Source organism: Stereum hirsutum (assembly GCF_000264905.1).
Source record: "Stereum hirsutum FP-91666 SS1 unplaced genomic scaffold STEHIscaffold_13, whole genome shotgun sequence".
Lineage (NCBI taxonomy): Eukaryota > Fungi > Basidiomycota > Agaricomycetes > Russulales > Stereaceae > Stereum > Stereum hirsutum.
Window position 1 is genome coordinate 959,408 of NW_006763143.1, and position 17,515 is coordinate 976,922.

General features: G+C 54.1%; 4 protein-coding genes across 4 annotated transcripts; all 4 read right to left on the minus strand.

Annotated features, from left to right (window-relative positions):
* Positions 1 to 9: 9 nt before the first annotated feature.
* STEHIDRAFT_170719 (malate/L-lactate dehydrogenase) lies at positions 10 to 1,708 on the minus strand. The gene is made up of 4 exons (XM_007307491.1): positions 1,499 to 1,708; positions 1,180 to 1,431; positions 1,084 to 1,092; positions 10 to 999 (listed from the first exon to the last, which is right to left on the minus strand). The coding sequence occupies exons 2-4, from the start codon at positions 1,333 to 1,335 to the stop codon at positions 34 to 36; spliced, it is 1,131 nt and encodes a 376-aa protein (XP_007307553.1). The 5' UTR covers positions 1,336 to 1,431; positions 1,499 to 1,708; the 3' UTR covers positions 10 to 33.
* Positions 1,709 to 2,769: 1,061 nt separating this feature from the next.
* On the minus strand, positions 2,770 to 5,335 carry STEHIDRAFT_123871 (uncharacterized protein). Its single transcript, XM_007307492.1, has 2 exons — positions 4,729 to 5,335; positions 2,770 to 4,657 (listed from the first exon to the last, which is right to left on the minus strand). The coding sequence occupies exons 1-2, from the start codon at positions 5,110 to 5,112 to the stop codon at positions 3,062 to 3,064; spliced, it is 1,980 nt and encodes a 659-aa protein (XP_007307554.1). The 5' UTR covers positions 5,113 to 5,335; the 3' UTR covers positions 2,770 to 3,061.
* A 42-nt stretch (positions 5,336 to 5,377) lies between these two features.
* On the minus strand, positions 5,378 to 10,313 carry STEHIDRAFT_123872 (uncharacterized protein). Its single transcript, XM_007307493.1, has 10 exons — positions 10,109 to 10,313; positions 9,111 to 9,750; positions 8,773 to 9,048; positions 8,125 to 8,706; positions 6,745 to 8,061; positions 6,380 to 6,664; positions 6,199 to 6,249; positions 5,930 to 6,088; positions 5,649 to 5,839; positions 5,378 to 5,592 (listed from the first exon to the last, which is right to left on the minus strand). The coding sequence occupies exons 1-10, from the start codon at positions 10,294 to 10,296 to the stop codon at positions 5,460 to 5,462; spliced, it is 3,822 nt and encodes a 1,273-aa protein (XP_007307555.1). The 5' UTR covers positions 10,297 to 10,313; the 3' UTR covers positions 5,378 to 5,459.
* Positions 10,314 to 16,576: 6,263 nt separating this feature from the next.
* On the minus strand, positions 16,577 to 16,834 carry STEHIDRAFT_37475 (uncharacterized protein; the record flags this gene model as incomplete). The annotated part of the gene is made up of 1 exon (XM_007307170.1): positions 16,577 to 16,834. A coding segment is annotated over one exon (258 nt), but the record flags the coding sequence as incomplete, so codon positions are not given.
* Positions 16,835 to 17,515: the final 681 nt, after the last annotated feature.

Genomic DNA, 17,515 nt, shown 5'->3' on the forward strand with positions numbered 1-17,515 from the left:
TCACCCACAATGATAACCAGTCGCCGTTATACATTACGCCAACGATACTTCTGACGTCTCTAATGCGAATACGCCGACTTTCGTTGCAACCTCATTCATACCTTTCACCTCACTCCTCGTGAAAGGAATCCCTTGCTTTTCTCTCTGACGTTGCATGACAGCCTCTTTCTCTCCAGGAAACCATATTCTATCGACCCCTTCCCTCTTTTCACCTCCAGTCACCCTCGCATATAGCTCTCCCAGCCTCTCCCTAAATTCCTTCTCTCCACCGTCCAAAAACATCCCCGCCTTCATCACAAAAATAAAATGCCCCACCCCCGCATTCGTACTCAACCCTCTCTCCGACGCATCATACGGTCCCACCACGTCCCCACCAAAGCTTGCCCCCGTCAACACTCCCGAAAACACATCCATCATCAACGCCAACCCAGACCCCTTCGGCCCCGCCATCGGTAACATTACTCCCTTCAACGCCTCCTGCGGGTCCGTTGTCGGCCGCCCCTCCGCATCCAACGCCCAATCATCCGGTATCTGTTCTCCCCTCCTCAAAGCCTTATGCACCTTCCCCCTCGCCGCCACACTCGGCGCCATATCCAACACGAAATCCTCCCCACCTATCCTGTTCCCCTCCGCATCCACACCCTTATCCGGACCCGGCGCACCGGCCGCGATGGGACTAACACCAAGCAGCTGCGTCATGGAACCGAACGCCGGCATGGCCGGGGACGAGTTCGTGAACACGAGCGCGCAGAGGCCTTCGCGGACGGCTTGGAGGACGTAGGACGCGCTCATGCCGAAATGGTTGCTGTTCCGGACGGAGACGAGGCCGAGGCCACTGGCTTTGGCCATGCGGATGGCGGCGAGCATGCCGTGATGCGCGACGAGGTGGCCGAAGGCGTTTTGGCCGTCGAGGAGGGCGATGGAGGGACCGAGGGGTTTGAGGGTCGGTGTGGCGGTTGGGGAGATGAGGTTTTTTTCGAGTCGGGTGGAGTAGGGGATCTGCCATGGGATGGGTCGTGAAGATTTGATTATTGTGTCAGTGACAGACAGATAAAATCAGCGTGTTGCGCTCTGTTGTCTTACCAGACGATTCTATCATATAGAGGAGGGGATAGTACTAGGTCAGAAACCACGACGAATACATGTGTATGGGTGGCTTAAACTCGAGCAGTGACGCACCATGCCATGCGTATCCACACCTCTCAAATCAGCCTCGACAAGGTATCCAGCAATGATCCTTGCATTCTCGGACGAGATTCCATACTTCTCCAATACCGCAGCCGTAAACGTCCGCGCAGAATCGGCAGCCACGTAGACCAGTTCGTGTTCGCTCATCCTGGTGACTTCGTACGGGACCGTGGCTCCAGTGGTGGCCAAGTAACTACTTACGTGTACTATAATGAAACTGGGCTGATCCGTCAAAGATCTTGCCTTTTCCAGAATTCGCAAAAGAGTAGGTAAATATTAGTATGGCGATCGTCAGAAGACATGGACGTACCAGGGTCGTAGTTTGCGTCGAAGTCGACCTCGACTCGGATGTGCGATGGGATCAAATTGGGCTGGAATAGGGGCTTCAAGTTACCGTCGCCACAAGAAGTTCTGCTCTTTATACGAACCAATGTGGACGTCAGGACACGCACTTATATGCCCTTCCGCCTCTTATCTTCTCAATCAGTACGAAGCCACAGTGACGAATCGTACGCTTTCCAAAAGTTGTTGGCGTAGCTCTCAATCATGTGACACGATATAAATAGACTAAGTGATAGGAGGACGATGGCGCCACAGCTCGCATTCGGCGATAATCATCGTCACGTTGATAGATGGAACCAAGTAGCAGTCAATATGATAGGATTCCCAGCAAGAAGCCGAGGAAGAAGATCACGGCTCACATTATCCCAGAACGGATTGACGCCCAGTGCTAACTCAGGAGCTCGTAGATCCTGCCGAAAGCGCCACATTGAACATGGAGGAAGAGTCAGAAAAAGAATGGGAAGCTCGCGATCGAAGGGGGAAATAAAGGAGAGGAAGGAGGAAAAAGAGGCCGCAAACATCAGGAAGTACTCCTGCCACACAACTCCTAACAACTTCCTATCGACCCCGACGTTTCACGGTGAGTAAGAGAAAGCATACTTAGTCCGGCGTCATCTGCAGCAGTGAAGAGGAACGATTCTCTTCCTCGATCTTTGAGTCTGGATTCCGAGACTACTTACCCTCACGAGCAGAAGTTTTTCCAGTCTCCCGTTCATGGCATACGTACGACGTTCATTGTCGACATCGACATCCAGCATTCGACAATCCGATTCAAACATTCATGGCAGTCCATACAGATATGAATCGATGAAGCGTGGATATAACCCAGCCCAGCCCCAATGGAGAGCCTCGGGGAACACATCCATGAACAAAATAATCGAGGCGCACTGAATCGGCCGGAAATGAATGGATGCATGAATGGATGCACCCTCACCATACGTATAGCCTGCCACTTCGTACCACTACTAGTATCATGGAGCGGCCATCGAGAAGGACTACTTATTCCATGAGGGGGAGCTCGAGATCAGGAGTCGCATGGCTTTGCGGCTTGTCTTGAAGACGTTGTAACATGCTCGGAGCGGCGAGATGAGCTTGAAAGAGGAAGTGCCACACTGGCCTCTCCTCACGACCCCAGGCCAACGGACAGAAAGACACAGAGGATGAACGACAATGTTCAACGGATTGCTTCCTTTCCTTTTCATTCCATTCCCTCCAATTCACAGATGCAGGTGCGGTGCGGTGCGGTATGTGTATATATGTATATGTATGCTATGGACGAAGTAAGCGAAGAGAAAAAATGGAGATAATACAGGGCTCAACGAGGAAAGACCAAAACCCGAGTCTGGAAGGTGATAAAAAAACTGGTTAAAAAACAATACTGCTTGTCAGGTCAAGTCAAAGGTGCTCATGCAGAAGTCGAAAGGGAAAGGGGATGGGATGATGGGTGATGAAGGATGGATGATAGGTGCATGCGAACTACAGGTGCGAAGCGGGAGACGAAAGTACGTGACGGGCGAAGGGAGTATCAGCATCAGTACACCGGAGGCAGAGAAGGAGCAGAAGGTCCAGGTCCAGGGGACTGCGTACGACTCGTAGGAACAGAAGACACCGTCCGACGTAAACTCCCAGCGCCTTCACCTTCCTCTCTTGCCAAGCCTGCATCCAAGCCCGCGTTTACTTCCACATCCACGCCAGCACCAACCCCGACACCCATTCCATCGGTATCCGCCTGGGCGTACCACAATGGAGGTGCAGAAGGCTCGAGTTCCCCGTCTTCAAACGACTCCTCTTCGTCCACCGGCGGAGCCGAAGGGACCACGACGAGAGTCGTCCCAGCTTGGCTTTGCGCCTCCTCGAACGGCGGAGCAGAAGGGCCTATTTCCGGTTCGACGCCAACTACGTCTGCTGCCTGCTCGAGCGAGAAAGCGTACTGCTCGTAGCGTGAGGCGGCCATCTTCCCCATAGACGGTGGAGGCGGTAAATCAGGATGCAAAGATGGATAGGGAGGTATGGGATCGGAACTCGGTGCGGAGGAGAGAGCGAGCACATCAGCAGGGATTTCGTCGTCATCTTCAAGCTCGGGCGCGCGAGGAGAGTGAGGTAGAGAGGCGCGAGTGTCTGGGTCAGGAGGAGCGCTGGCCATGGCGGCTCTGCGGGCCAACGTGGCTTTATCATCCGTGGCAATATGGCCTGGAGAGCTGTGTACGGCCTCATTATGCCCTGAATCGTCGACAGGCGGGGGTGCCGACGGTAATTTGGACGAGCTTGCGGTCACATTGGATCCTTCAGCGTGATAGGAGGGGATGACATCCGTGGGAGGAGGAATGTCGATTGCGCTATGTGGATGATTGCGCGAGGGGTGGTATGCCGGAGGACGGAGTGGGGAATCCGGATTTGGGGGAATAGGAGGGGTATCTTCCGCATGAGGTATGACAGGTGAAACTTCGATGGACGAACGAGGACGTGGCAGTGGCACGGGTGGTGGGGGTGGTGAATTAGGTGGATTGTCGTGAGAGTGCCGAGAAGAGACGGAAGAGGGGGAACGTAGCACAGAGACCGAGTCGTCGTTCCTGGATGGAGAATGATGGAGGGAGGGATTACTCTGGTTGTCTTGTACGAGGGTAGCGGAGAGACTGCGGTTCGTGCGCCGTCGTCGGGCTGATTGCCTGACGTTGGCCTTCCAACGACTCGCAGCCTTTGCCCACTTGCGCTGCGCAGATTTTGCCTGCTGAATACTGCTATTTTCGGAACCGTCCTCGGACCTATCGTCCCGCTGCCCGCGCACCTTGCGCTGCAGCACTTTCTCTACGTCCTTCTCACCCTTTCGCCGTTTCCGTCTCCAAACGACGCATGCGAGTATGAGGGCTACGATAGAGCCGGCAAGAACGAGAGATAAAGGGAGAATGACAGCCGTGAGGTCGTGAGATGATCCGCCGCTGCTCGCCCAGCCGGTAGGGAGGGTGCTGAGATCAAACTCGTCTGCAGAGATAGCGGAAACAGAGGCAGAGGACGAGGGTGATGAGATGGCGGTAGCTGTGGAGCTGGCGACGATGGTAGAAGCGGTCGGATTTGCCGAGTTTTCGTCGTCAACGGCTGTAGGGGTAGCCTCTGCGGAACAAGAAGAGCCCTTTGTAGTAGCGAGAGATGAAGCGAGATGAGAGGAGTGGATGTCGGAGGGAGCAGAGAGAGTAGACTGACTGGGCATATTGTGGAACCGTACAAGGACCACTCGGCGGCCTTGCGCCAGAGGCCATCCTCGCCTTGGACGTACTTGTCAGGCACGGAGGCTCGGCGCTGCAATCTCTTGGAAGGTGATCGGGAGGACTCTGTCTTGGACGAACGTTCGCGCTGGCCGTCGTGGGGCAGAAAAGGGTAGAGAAATGGGAGGGAAGTGTCGTGCTCTGGGTCGAGGGGCCTAGCATGCGCTGCCGACGACGAGGCAATGGTGGCAAAGACCGAGGACAAGAGGGAGGAGGACGACGCGGACGATGACGAGGGCCTCTTTGTGGCACGGCGAAAGCTTGGCTTGCGTATTGTGGCAGGCGGGGAGGAAGGCTGTTTGGCTTGGGAAGGAAAGCGCATGATGCTCCCGGATTGCCAAGAGGCCCAAGAGGGTGCCGCGTCAACGGTACGAGGATCCGATTAGCAAACACTGAGCAGAGCCGCGCCGGGGCCGGGGGCGCATAAGCTGGGCGTCGTTCGAGAGCGGCGAGAGTGGTTCGGGCGACGGGGGCGGTGGCGAGGACGATGGCGAGTGGGATGGGAGCGACAGCGAGCGAGGGAAGAGACGGGGGATCCAGCAGCGCGGGCCAGCGCCGTTTTCGGTCGCCCAATCGGTCGTTTTATCCCGCTTACCCAACCGGCTGCTAAGTATAGCACAGCCTATATTTACTCTCAAACGCTAACAATAGTACATCGACTCAACGCCCTCAACGCCGATACAGACACTCGAAGCCCTCGAAGAACACCTTGTAGCTCCCCAGGCTCACCCGCACTGCAAGTCCGTCCTCGACGACCACCCCGGCATCCTCCGCGCCCCCCTCGCCCTCCGTCTTCAGCAGCCTGCAAATAGACCCAGTCAGCTCACACACAGCGACACTCCGATCCCGGCTACACACCTCTTCATGAACACTGGCCTCGATCCTCGCCCCTTTCTACCCTCGCTTCCTCGCCCCACCCACTCCGTGGCGTGCTCCAGCACATAGCTCTCCACGTACTGCCGCCACCGGGTCACCCCCGACCTCGTCTCTTCCACGCTCCCCTCGTCCGGGCCCACCAACTGAATACGAACCTCCTTCGCCGTGGCATCCTAAACATACCATCCGCATCACACATACAACCGTTGACATCAGCTCGGGAAAAAAAATGACAGAGAGAACAGGACAAGAATAGCACGCACCCATTCCACTCGGTACAAATTATCGTCCGATCCGACATGTTTCGCTGCCTCTCGTCGGTAGCGCATGACGTCCTGGCGAGTCAGTTCCTTCTCCTGTCGCGTCTTGCGCAACAAATCCCATAGCTCCTGACATTTGTTGTCCGAAACGACCGTCTGCACCTACAAAAGCGGACACCGAGTCCAAAACCGCGGAGAATTGAGGTAAGCCAAAGATAGAACAAGGGGATCAGCCGCCCATCATTGCTATATGCGGCGCGCCATCTGCCTACCTGCTTGATCAACGCAGCGATAACTTTGTCCAGCGTGTACAGGTGGTAAGCCTATGTGACACACAGAACGCACCCAGAATAGAAACAAAGGCAAGCACGTCAGCCACTGAATGATAAAGTCGCATCCCAAAGAAAGATCCGCAGCGAGGTCTTCCCAAAAAAAGTGAAACTCAAAGCGCACCCTCGTCCCGAAGAACCACCTCATTTGCTCCTCGAACGTGGTAAGGTCCATCTCGTTGTCGAATAGCTTCTCGCACGCTTCGAGGAGGTAAATGTAGACGAAATTAGAGTCGCCTAAGTCCCGTCCTCCCAGCGTCGTTAACATTTGCTCCAAGATTACCGACGGCCCTTGAGGATCCTCTAGGCCCAGCCTGAGCGCGACCGGGTTGGCCAGCAGGTATCGGTAATCTGACTTTGCGAATCCGGCGCCGATCTTCTTGCACATCTCCAGGCGCGAGTACACCAGCTGCGCCAAACAATCGACCAACAGATGTGAGTATCTGTCCACTCTAGGAAGGTCGATCAACGATTAGCAAATAGACGCACCTGCAATAACCTCAACAAGGTATAGAGCGTCGTATTGGCGAAGAACGGCCTTCGATCCACATGAGAGTCCCATACCACGCTGTCCCCATCCGGCAAACTCTCACGTATCCACACATCCTTCGCCCTCGGTGGCGCAGGTCTCTGCTGCTGTATCGAGTCTGCGGCGTCGTGAGAGGTGCTGGTCGTAGCGGCTGCAGGGAGCGCAGCAGCATCAACAGCGATGGGAGACCCAGACCTCGAACCAACCGCAGACGGCGTGTCTCTCTGGCCCCCTTGACTTCTCCCGGCAGTCTTCAGCAATTTCTTGCGCAGGTGTCCAGGATTAACCCCACCAGCACCGCTCCCGTTCACCTGTGGCGCGCTACCGGCTTGTTTCCCTCCCCGCTGCGCATCCTCGGAGAACCCTTCCGTGTCGTTCATGGTCTGCTCGTCGCTTGAGTCGTCGTCGTCCATGCCGACGTCCGTGGACCCACATGCCGCGCTAAACTCCGGAATGGGGACCATGAAGAGCGTAGGCACAAACGAGCGCAGGAACCTCTCGACGCTCCTCCTCTCCTGCAAACTATACACCTGCGGGTTGTGATCCAAATAGGAATAAACCATCTTGAGCGAATCGTGCAGGACCTCTGTGTCCTCGAAGCCATACGTGAGCTGCGGACCAGGCGGCCATATCGCACAGGCCGGCATCGTCTTCCTCTCCTTGAAAGACTCGCCCGACTCGAGCGCCTCTTTCCTCAGCGTCTCGATCTCCGTCACGAACGACTTTGCGGTGATGTTCTTCTTGTCGTTCGCCTTGAAGTTGATCCCGATGTGGTCGAGCGACTTGTAGAAGTTCTTCACCTCCATCTGCCGCCAGAATATGCCCCACTCCCTCTGTGCCCGCTTCCAGTCCTCGTTCTTCTGCTTCAGACGTGCGAGCACGACCGGGACGGCAGCGATCGGGTTGTCCAACAGAGCCTGGTACATCACCGCACCCTGGTCTTTGTTGTACACCTTCTTGAGAGTCCGCTGATAGATTGCCTTGCTCTGACCGCCGAGATCGGGAGGAAGTTTGAACGTCGCCCGTTCCTCCGCCGATAGTTCCTCGATCCGGGCATTCAACGGCTCGAGAATCGCGATGGTACGGGCCATGCCCTCGAGGTGAATCTGGTACTCGTGTCGTTCGTCCTCAGTTTTATGGATGAGGTCCTCGAAGATGTTCTTCTTGTGAGCTACAAAGCCCGCCTCTTCGGACGCCCACGTAGGATGTGACACCCATTCGTCATTGAGCACAGAACGACCGAGCTGGCTGCGTCCAGACGTTGCAAGTCTCGCCTCCTGCAACCCGTATCGTCTCCATCAGCCAACATCAACAATACCAACCATAAGACAAGAACTCACGCTCTCGGGCAACCTCCGATAACTAGGTCCTTGCCCCTTATCAGCCATAAACGGAATCGGCTCCGGCGGACCAGTCCTCACACTTCCTGGTGGCCCAAGATCGACCCTACCGACGCCACTCCTCCTTTCGTCCCACTTACAGATCTGCTTGAACTGGCCCAAGAGATCACCCGCGAGATGGCCAATAAACGTATCCGCCTGTGTCATCAACGTCTTCATGTCGATGATGTCCGCATTGTACAGACCCAACAGCTTCACAAAGTCCTCATGCTCGGCCGCCGGGAGAGCTTGTTTGAGGTGGCCGAAGAAGGCGACTTCCTTGCTGAACGGGTCTTCTCCTTGTTGGGAAGGCACTGACATCGTGTTGGCCATCTGGGCGTGCGAGAGCCCCGGTGTCGAGAGCTGAGGAGGACCTGGGTATGAAGGCGGGTATGGTGCCAGGTTGGGATGAACGACGGAACCTGGGCCAAGCGGCGGGAGTGGCGGTGGCGTGGGCGCGTTGCGGTATGCAGCGAACTCAGGCGACGGAGGACGTCCTTTCGCGGGCTGTTTGCTCACTCGAGGCTTCTTTCGACTATCCTGCTGTAGAAAGGGTCCCTCTGTAGTCAGCTTGAACGATTCAACGTTTCGATTAGTGAGAATACTCACGCGCCCAGGTTCCGCCTTGCTTTGCGGCGTGTCCTTTTGCGCGGGTTCTCGCTTTCGTCTTCTGGATGGTGGTACCGTGCCTTTGGGTGCGGTCGAGGAGGAGGCAATGGGTTCTGCGGGCCATCCACTATTCGATCCAGAGGCGATGGCAGGCATTATCCCAGCGAGGTGATTGGCGTCCATACCGGTCGCTCCCATAAGCTCGGGCAAAAACTTCTTGAATTCGCCTAACAGATCGGGGGCGTCCTTGAACAGGAGTTGAACTTGAGCGTACACCTGTAAACAAACTCGATCCTTTGAGACCGCACTGCCCAAAGAAGAAAACAAAAGGTACGCACATCGGTCATCATTTGCTTCTCCCTCTGCTGATACGTCGTAGGATCCTTGAACAGATTTGTCTGCTCCTTCCGATATATCTGCAGTATCTCCAGGAATTGTTTGTACGTGTTCGCGTTGGGACCATCGGGGTACCTAGTCTTGATCCTATTCAAGAACTGAATGGCATGGTCAAACTCGCTAGTGGGCGGTGCTCTTGTGATCTCTACCTGTGACTTCGTGCTCACATTACCGGGCATAGATGCGCCTTGCATGTTTGGAGAATAGGGCTGCGGAGGTTGTGGCCCATCGTAATAGCCCTGTTGCATGTGTTGTTGAGGTAGAGGAGGACGCCCGGACATGGCGTGCGGTGTTCCCGTACGCGAAGCAGGAGCAGACATGGGCGGAAGCATAGCGGGGTAGGCCACAATAGGGGTGGGTGCCAATGGAGGAACGGTCAAGAGGGCAGCTTTCGACATGGAATTGGTCGAAGATGTGATCATTCCGTTTGGCGTGGTGACGGTGATGTGGTTGACGTCCTGACGGTCGGTGGTACAGTTGATATGGTAGCCCGGAGGAAGAAAAGTATTGAATCCTTGTATGAGGTAGGGGTTCCCGTGGAAAAGCATAGACACTCGTTCAATAACACCAGGGGTATCGATCCTGGTGGCGCAAACGATGTGAGTGGCACTCGGCGGAGGAGGGCATGTATAAGGAGTGGTGAAAGGAAGGAAGAGGGCGTTGAAGTCGGTGGCGTCTGAGCCGCATTGGCAGAGGTGTTCCCAATTTAGTGCCCGACGGGCGCTAAACGGTACCCCGCACAATAGACTTCAACGAAGGGCTGATCACACCCCCGAGCGACGAACACTTTCTTCATCTTATGATATCCCAGCCTCGACAACGTTACAATACTCTCGTGACCAACAGCTCGCTTCGAGGCAGTGTGACAAGCTGGCCATCCCAGGGCCACCACCGTACGATGACGCAGAAAGCAAAAGAGAGACTGGAAAAGAGGACATACACTTGGCCCTTAAAGTCCTTCATTATATCCAAGAACTGATTATACACGTCTGGCCTGTCCTGAAACTGGATCTTGACCGCGTCCAAGTAGCTGAGCGCATCGGTGACATTGAGGGGTCTGGTCATGTCGGGTGGCATGGGTGTTCCTGGGCCAGATGTAGGTGGGGGAGGAGGCGGGAGATCAGACATCGAGAGAGAGGCATGAGAAAGAGAAGCGTGAGCGCTGTTGACGATAGAAGGTGGCCTTGAGTGGGGCATGGGGGGTTGCGCTGGGTGGTAGGGCGGATGGTGCTCGAGCATGGGCGGTCCAAGCGATGATGTCGGTGGCGAGTGACTACGCTGTGCGCGTCGCGGTGGAGATGACGGCGCTGAGAGGATGGATGAGAGCGACGGCATATCGTCGAGACCGCGTCGGTCGATGTGGTCAGTGTCCAAGTTCAAGCAACGAAGTTCGAGCAATGGTCCTCGCCATCCAGTTCTACAATCTTATCTTATCTTATCTGTACGCTTTTGATCCAACGTCATCTCGTCTCCGCCGATCTTTCGTTTCTTGTTAATGCTCAAAGCGTTCGCCAATTGCAAAGACCCAAGTCTTGCTCCAGTGCTCTCATCACATAAATAAGGTACGTATACAGACAGTTGCTAGTACGCCAGAAGGTCTCGGTGACTCCCACCCATAAACCCTCGGAAACTAAATAGATCGTCTCGTGCCACTTTCACTGAACATTTTCCTACTCGGGCCTGGGGCCACGGTCGCCTGACTGTCGATGGGGTCGGGGCCATGCTGAAGAAGGAGACGAACCGCCTCATCCTTGCCTAAGATGGATGCTATTTGGAGCGGACTGTGAGGGACGTATGTCGCTTGGACATTGATTGGTGCGCCTTTGTCAAGGAGCAGTTGGATGAGCGGTTGGTCGTCGCCTCTAACGGCGATGTGATGGCACTACCATTGATACCACCTAGGGCTTTGATATCGGCACCGCAGTCAAGTAGCACAGCGACTGTGTCTCTGTGGCCGCCAGCCACTGCAGCCTGGAGAGGAGTTCCGAAGATCCTTCCACCGATGTTGACGTCCTCTCCGTCCTCTAGCGTGGCTCTAACGAGCTCAACGTCACCTTCCAACGGGTTGAGATCGTGTTTTCCTGGAACATTGGCGCTGCCCAGGATACCTTCAGATACCTTCTGCATGATGGCGTGTACTTCGTCGTCAGGTAGGAAGCCACCAGTCATCGTCGTGAGCTGCGGCAATCCCATATCCAGTCCACTGATCGAAGAAAATGAAATACGTTAGATATAGAGTTCGATTATAGAGGAAGAAGAAGATACACGACGAATGAGTTCTCCATGAACATCGCCTCCGTAGGACCAATGAGCTGGAATCATTCGAAGTAAGCTCGAAAGGAACATCATAAGCGACAGTAAGAGTTCGCACCATGACTTGTAAGGCCTCAGGCGAAGCTACCGACACCGAGTGGCTCAGATATCGTTCGTCCACGCAATTCCATCGGCTGAGAGCAATGAACAAGTCGCACTCAGTAGCCACTTGAAGTGCTGGGAAGGATCACGAACGAATTTAGGGAGAAGGAGGTTCAGCGGTATATCATGGTCCTCCACCGGTGATTCCAGCTTCTACAAAACACCTCAAACAAATCAGTCGTGGCCAAAACAAGATGATAGAACTTTAGCAACCTCATCCCGTGGTATGTAACCCGGAGAATCCTTGTACCCGTTATTCACGAACCGTTTCGCCTTCCACCCCTGACACAGTTTGATCCGCATCCGGAGCAAGTCCCTCCACGGCTGTACTAGACCTAACCATGATGGAGGCTTGGTGCTCAGAACGTGTGAACCTCGACACCGATGTATCTGCGGTCAAAAGAACCGCAGTGTACTTCAGGCTCAAATCATCGGAGGAGTCGACGCTCACAGCGAACGTCCAAGATGATGTCTTGCAATAGTGGGTGACGAGCGTGATCTGCTGGAATTTGACACCGCATCCGAGTTTCTTGTTGGCAAAAGTCTCCCAGGATGGGCTGTGTTTTTGCACTTATTTCTTGATCATGTCGTTGCGGTAGTCTTTGAGCATCTCTTTGACCAAAGGGGCCTTCAGTACCAGGACAGCACCCTCAAGCTTGGAGGACGTGTGTTTGAGCTCGAAAGAAGTGTCCGCAGGTAAAGTAGCCCTGTGAGCAGTCAAGATCAAAAATCAGTTATCGCAGGTAGAAGCAATCGTATTCACTCACCCGGACACAGAACCGCCGGGTTTGACTTGTGTGATCGTCGTGCTATGAAGTGGCCCCGGGTCAAGGGCCTTCTCCGCAGCTAAAGTCTCCAGGTCCTTTGGTTGTTCAAAGCCATCTGAGACCCCCAGTCGTTCATGAGAGGGATCATCAGCGAGAAGAGAGGCATTGAAGAGACGATAGAATTTTCCATCGGCGATATAACCAACTTGGTCGGCAAGTTTGATAGGCCCCCATTCAGGAGACAAGACTTACCGGAGCTTCGCCCCGATTGTTTGCAAATGTACAGAGAGAGTATGTAGAGAGAGAGAGAGTATGTATTTATTGTACTAACTAAACTAAATCAATATTTCAAGGAAGGTAACATTCAATAGGTTGCTCTCCCCGGGCAGTAAACGTACGAGTCCGTCCTCCCGCCTGCGAATACGAGATAACGCAGTGTAAAGCTGGCCGTGAGAGAAAACAGGGATTGTGCCGTCGACACCAACCTTATCTAATGTCAATCCCTGGCAGCTATTGAACGTGGTACAGTAAGCAAGTCCCAGAGGGTATTGTCTGCGAAGTAAGGTGTGGCCTGAGGACAATGTCTGAGTGAAGGGTATCCGAGGAAGTAAAATAGAAGGGCCAACAGCGACAATGGCACCATGAGTGTTCGGGCGCAGCAAACGTACAGAGACCAAACGGTAACCTACATCATCGACCACTACTCGGGCATTCTTAACTAACCCGCGTGTGATCGACATGTTTCGTAGGATTCTACAAACACATCCACGCTTCAGACGGAGGGTATGTGCTGGAATTCCGTGGATAGTATGAGATGCCACCCAATGCAGTATAGCATCGGGTACAACTTCCGCGTCGTCGAGACCAGCATCGTCGGCTTCTTTCAAAGAATCGGATGCGAAGTATGACTGGGCAGTCCCAGGAAGGCGGCGAAGAATGGTATCGTTGTACGAATCGACCTGGGCATTTGTAGGCGCAAGGATCGACCGAGACACGCACTTTTCGGGATGACGAAGAATATCACCCGGAAAGGTGAACGCGATGAGGTCCTCGGGCTCCGTACAGCTTTCGAGCATGCGGAGTGGAACTTGTGGCCCAGCGCCATCACCGATGGCGTCCACATAGGCTGCGAAATCCGGATCCTCCGCATTGCGAATGGGGATGGTGAGATGTCGGATTTGAAAGATATTCCAAAGCGGCGAGGACTTTATTGATGCGTCGATGACTTGTGCTCGGGAGCCTCCACGAATGACCGGGCACGTTTGACGGAAGTCGCCTAGTAGTATGACGATCTTGCCACCAAAGGGTAGGTCGTTCCCCATAACCAAGCGACAGACCTCATCTACGCAGGAGAAAACCGCGCGATTTCCCATGGGAGTTTCGTCGATGAGGATGACTGCTGCTTCTCGAATCAACTCGGCCCTGGTGTCATTGGCATTAATCGGACTCTTCAAGAACTCGTTATTAGAGTTGACGGGGACCTGGATGTAAGCGTCAATCAGCATGAATTCGACAGAAGTCGGCAGCACAGCTATTACCTTAAATGTAGAATGTGTTGTTCGGCCCCCGCGATAGAGTTGGGCAGCGAAGGCGGCAATGGCAGTCGGAAGAATGATGAGACCATGAGAACGGAGATGGTCGGCGAGGGTATTCATGAGAAAAGTCTTTCCACGACCGGCTTTCCCGTCAACGAAGAGATAGAGTGGCTGCTGATATTGGACGGCGGTCACAATCTCGTCAAAAATGGCGGCCTGTTCGTGAGTGAGATTCTGGAAAGCATCACTCGCACGTTGAGCGAGTTGTCGTGGATCTGCGCCCCATTGGAGAAGTTCATGTTCGACCTCTCGACCACGAGTCTGGACGTCTGGTAATCCGAAGTCGACGAGTGTCTTGCCGTGCTCAGCGAGGAATCCAGACATCTCTCGAAGCGCACCATGTTGACCTGCAATTGGATTATTGCCTGTGCGGAGGGTATAGTCGAGGCAAAGTCGGTCTCTGAAGCGATTCCAGAAGGCGACAGGTGAGGAAATACAATCATTGATGAGAAGATCAACGAGTAATATTCTGATCTGGCGAGGCGTGTAGAGGGCTTGTATCGCCTCCGTCATCGCATACTCGGCCTCATGTTCATCGTCGAAGAGCCCTGATGCCACGGCAGCTTCCTGGAAGGTGGCGTGCAGTTGCCCACCGACGATTCGTAGTTCATCGAAAGAGCGTGAGGGGCGGTGTTGCAAAAGACGACGTAGATAGAACCTTTCGCCTTCAGCAACGCGAGCCGAGTGGAGGCGACATACGTGATAATTTTGCTCTAGTCGCAGAATGACATGCATAGGGGCCACTCCGTTGATGGGTGCGCTTTCTCGGAAGTAGTTCGGCCGGTGATCTCGAGCAGCGTTGAACTTTTCTGTTCGAAACAATGCCCAGTATTCACCGTACAGAAGGTCGTCAAAGTTGCGCTGAACACCGCGGTGTTCAAAGACACCATGGGGGCGTACAAAATAATGATCGAGAACGGAAGACGAGGCGCCCGGTACTCCTCGACGAGTTGCATATTGACGGTGTGTACGGTCTTCTGGTACATGAACGGGGAGAGCGGTGACTCCAGGTTTCTTCTTGGTGACATGATAGCCTAATATACGCCACGTCGCCTCGCCGGAAGAGAGATACCGTGCACGAAGGTAGTCTTCTATCTCGTCAACGGGTTCGGATTCCTCGCCAGGGAGCCGAAATCTGAACCGCGTACGATCAGGACCTGTAATTCGAGCACAAAATAAGTCAATATATCAGGCCGGCACATGGGTTTAGCTAAACATACCTTTGTGGATGTACTTAAATAGATACTGAAACAGGTGTGAAGAGCTTGCGACCTCGAAGTTGATGTGGCACCGGAATTTTTGCAGCAGGATCAAACAGTACGGCACGACATACTGATCCTGAACTGAACGGCGACGATATTGAACACGGCCTTCGTCATCAATGGTGGTTATCGGGTTGATAGGCTTGGGGTAGCGGAACCTGCAACGCTTCTCCTTCGTGATAGGGTCCTCGCGGGCACAGTAGCTACTTTGCGCCTGGAGATCGTGACCGTGGATCATAAACTCGGTGACGAGGAGTCGATCGACTGGATCGCTTGGTAGCTCAGCGGACACGATAGAGTCGATGGATTGGGGGTCGAGGCAAGGGGACCGAAACCTAACTAGGATGTGTGCATGGGGAAGCCCGCGCTTCTGGAACTCGACGGAGAGAATGATATAGACGAGGCCTCCGGCGTTGGGGAACATCTCTTCGAGGACCGACATCAGCCGCGATAATTTCCGTCTGAAGACCCTGCAGATGAGAACGGGACGGTCTGCGTATGTTTGGCCTGGAAGCAGCTGAGACTGGATCTCTGGCCAGTTCGCGTTGCACGTCATCGTCACAAAGAATGTAGGGCCACCGAGATTCGCCGCAATGGCAAGGGAATCTGCGATCTGGTCGGCAGCCCAACGATCCGATCCTAAGAAAGAAGAAGGAAGGTAGACGTTCTCCGAAGGGATCACGTCCTCGTTCGCACCCATAAGTGCAGAATCTTCTTGACGCAACCGAAGCTGATTCATTCGAACGTAGTTCAAGCGTGCATCCAAGTTGCGACTGAACATGTCAACAACATACTCGTTCGTGAGCCGACCGAAGACATTGAAGCGCTGTTCACGCAAAAGCAGCGCTCGATAATGCCAGATTTGAGTCGTGGGTGAGTCAGCATCACCGCCGGCGGCGCCATGTTGGGCGTTGTAGCCCTCGGTGAGCTGGTCAGGAGTTCCGTGCCTACCCCAACCTGGCGTACCGTGAGGAAACAGGAGAGGATACGAGAGCGGCTCCCACAGCCTGCTGTACATGTGGATCCGCTGCTCGCGACCGTTGACACGCTGTATCACGAGCTGCCTTCCACGAACATCAAGTTGAGTAGTGTTTTCGTAAGACATGATCGCTGCGACTTCATTGCCAGGTCCTGGATCGGAGAGAACGAGTTCGGCGGAAGGGTATAATGCAGGGGGAAGCTGAGAAAGAGCACGGATAGCGTGCACGAACGGATTGATACGCTGTAACGCTGATCGTAGGAGGGCGATGAGAGCGTGAGGGACATCCTGGGCGCTATTCGGATGAGGGAGGTTGGTGACGGATGTGTTCTCCATCAAAGCATCGTAGAGGAGCCATCGAACGGCTGAGTTTGTATGAGTGGGACGGACGCGGTGATATATCTTGCCTTGGACTGCGAACATGCCACCGTGTGTATTTGGGAATTTGTGGGAGGTCTCCATTGACGCAAAAGAGAACACGAGATTCAGCTTTCGTGACAGCTTTGAGATATGTGGATGCTGCATGAGGGTGGTGTATTCCGCAGGCAAGGGCGGCAAGTTAGATACATCTGCAAGTCGAGCACCGCGATCGCCACAGCAGAACCCAGCCTTTTCACCTGTCAAGAGGAGGATTCCACAGTGTCGACAGGCGTTATAAGAGGTCGTCGTCTTGATCTTGAGGTTATCGCACCGGTAAGAACGGTACCCGCCTAGCCCTTGTTGGGTGCGGATAGATTCCAGAGTAGTACGAAGGTTACAAGATTAGATACCCTACATGTACTACTCGCGAGCGCATATATACGAAGTAGTTGTTTGTGCGGAACAAACAACGTAAAGAATAACAAATACGAATGTGAAAGAACGAACGATGCAAGTCGGCGAGTGTGGCGTAAGTAGGTTCGTGTGGCGTACGAACTTACTTCGCATAACTCCGCCGCCTTACACTCTCCCTCACTGAGCCGAACTCGGCTCATGCAATCAACGTATGTCCATCATAGGAGGAGGAGGAGGAGGAGTCGAGGCAGGAGGAGGTGGCTGAGAGTACGAGCTCTGAATCCCATGAGGTGAGTAGTAATTACTCTGCGGAGCAACTTGACCGTTCGCATAGTTTGCGATGCTCGGTAAGGAGTTCTGCCCCGCTTGATAGTACGCGTTGTTCGTTTGAACACCAAACTGGTTGGCCTGATAGTTATAGCCGTTGTTGTTCAACGGTTGAATAGGTCCAGAGTAAGTCTGACCGAATGGCAGACTCGAATTGTTCCGATACTCGTTTGAGGATAACGAGGACTGAGCGATGCCTAGCGATCGGTGGGACGGGGTAGAAATGGG

Excerpts from the sequence above, each read along its gene's own strand:
- STEHIDRAFT_170719 (XM_007307491.1), bottom strand. The coding sequence starts at position 1,335 with ATGAGCGAACACGAACTGGTCTACGTGGCTGCCGATTCTGCGCGGACG.
- STEHIDRAFT_123871 (XM_007307492.1), bottom strand. The coding sequence starts at position 5,112 with ATGCGCTTTCCTTCCCAAGCCAAACAGCCTTCCTCCCCGCCTGCCACA. Across the intron at positions 4,658-4,728 it reads ACGGTTCCACAATATGCCCA|GGCTCTTCTTGTTCCGCAGA; the intron begins GTCAGTCTACTC and ends GCTACTACAAAG.
- STEHIDRAFT_123872 (XM_007307493.1), bottom strand. The coding sequence starts at position 10,296 with ATGTCTGATCTCCCGCCTCCTCCCCCACCTACATCTGGCCCAGGAACA. Across the intron at positions 9,751-10,108 it reads AAGGACTTTAAGGGCCAAGT|GATCGATACCCCTGGTGTTA; the intron begins GTATGTCCTCTT and ends TTGCGCCACCAG. Across the intron at positions 6,665-6,744 it reads CCTTGTTGAGGTTATTGCAG|CTGGTGTACTCGCGCCTGGA; the intron begins GTGCGTCTATTT and ends TGTTTGGCGCAG.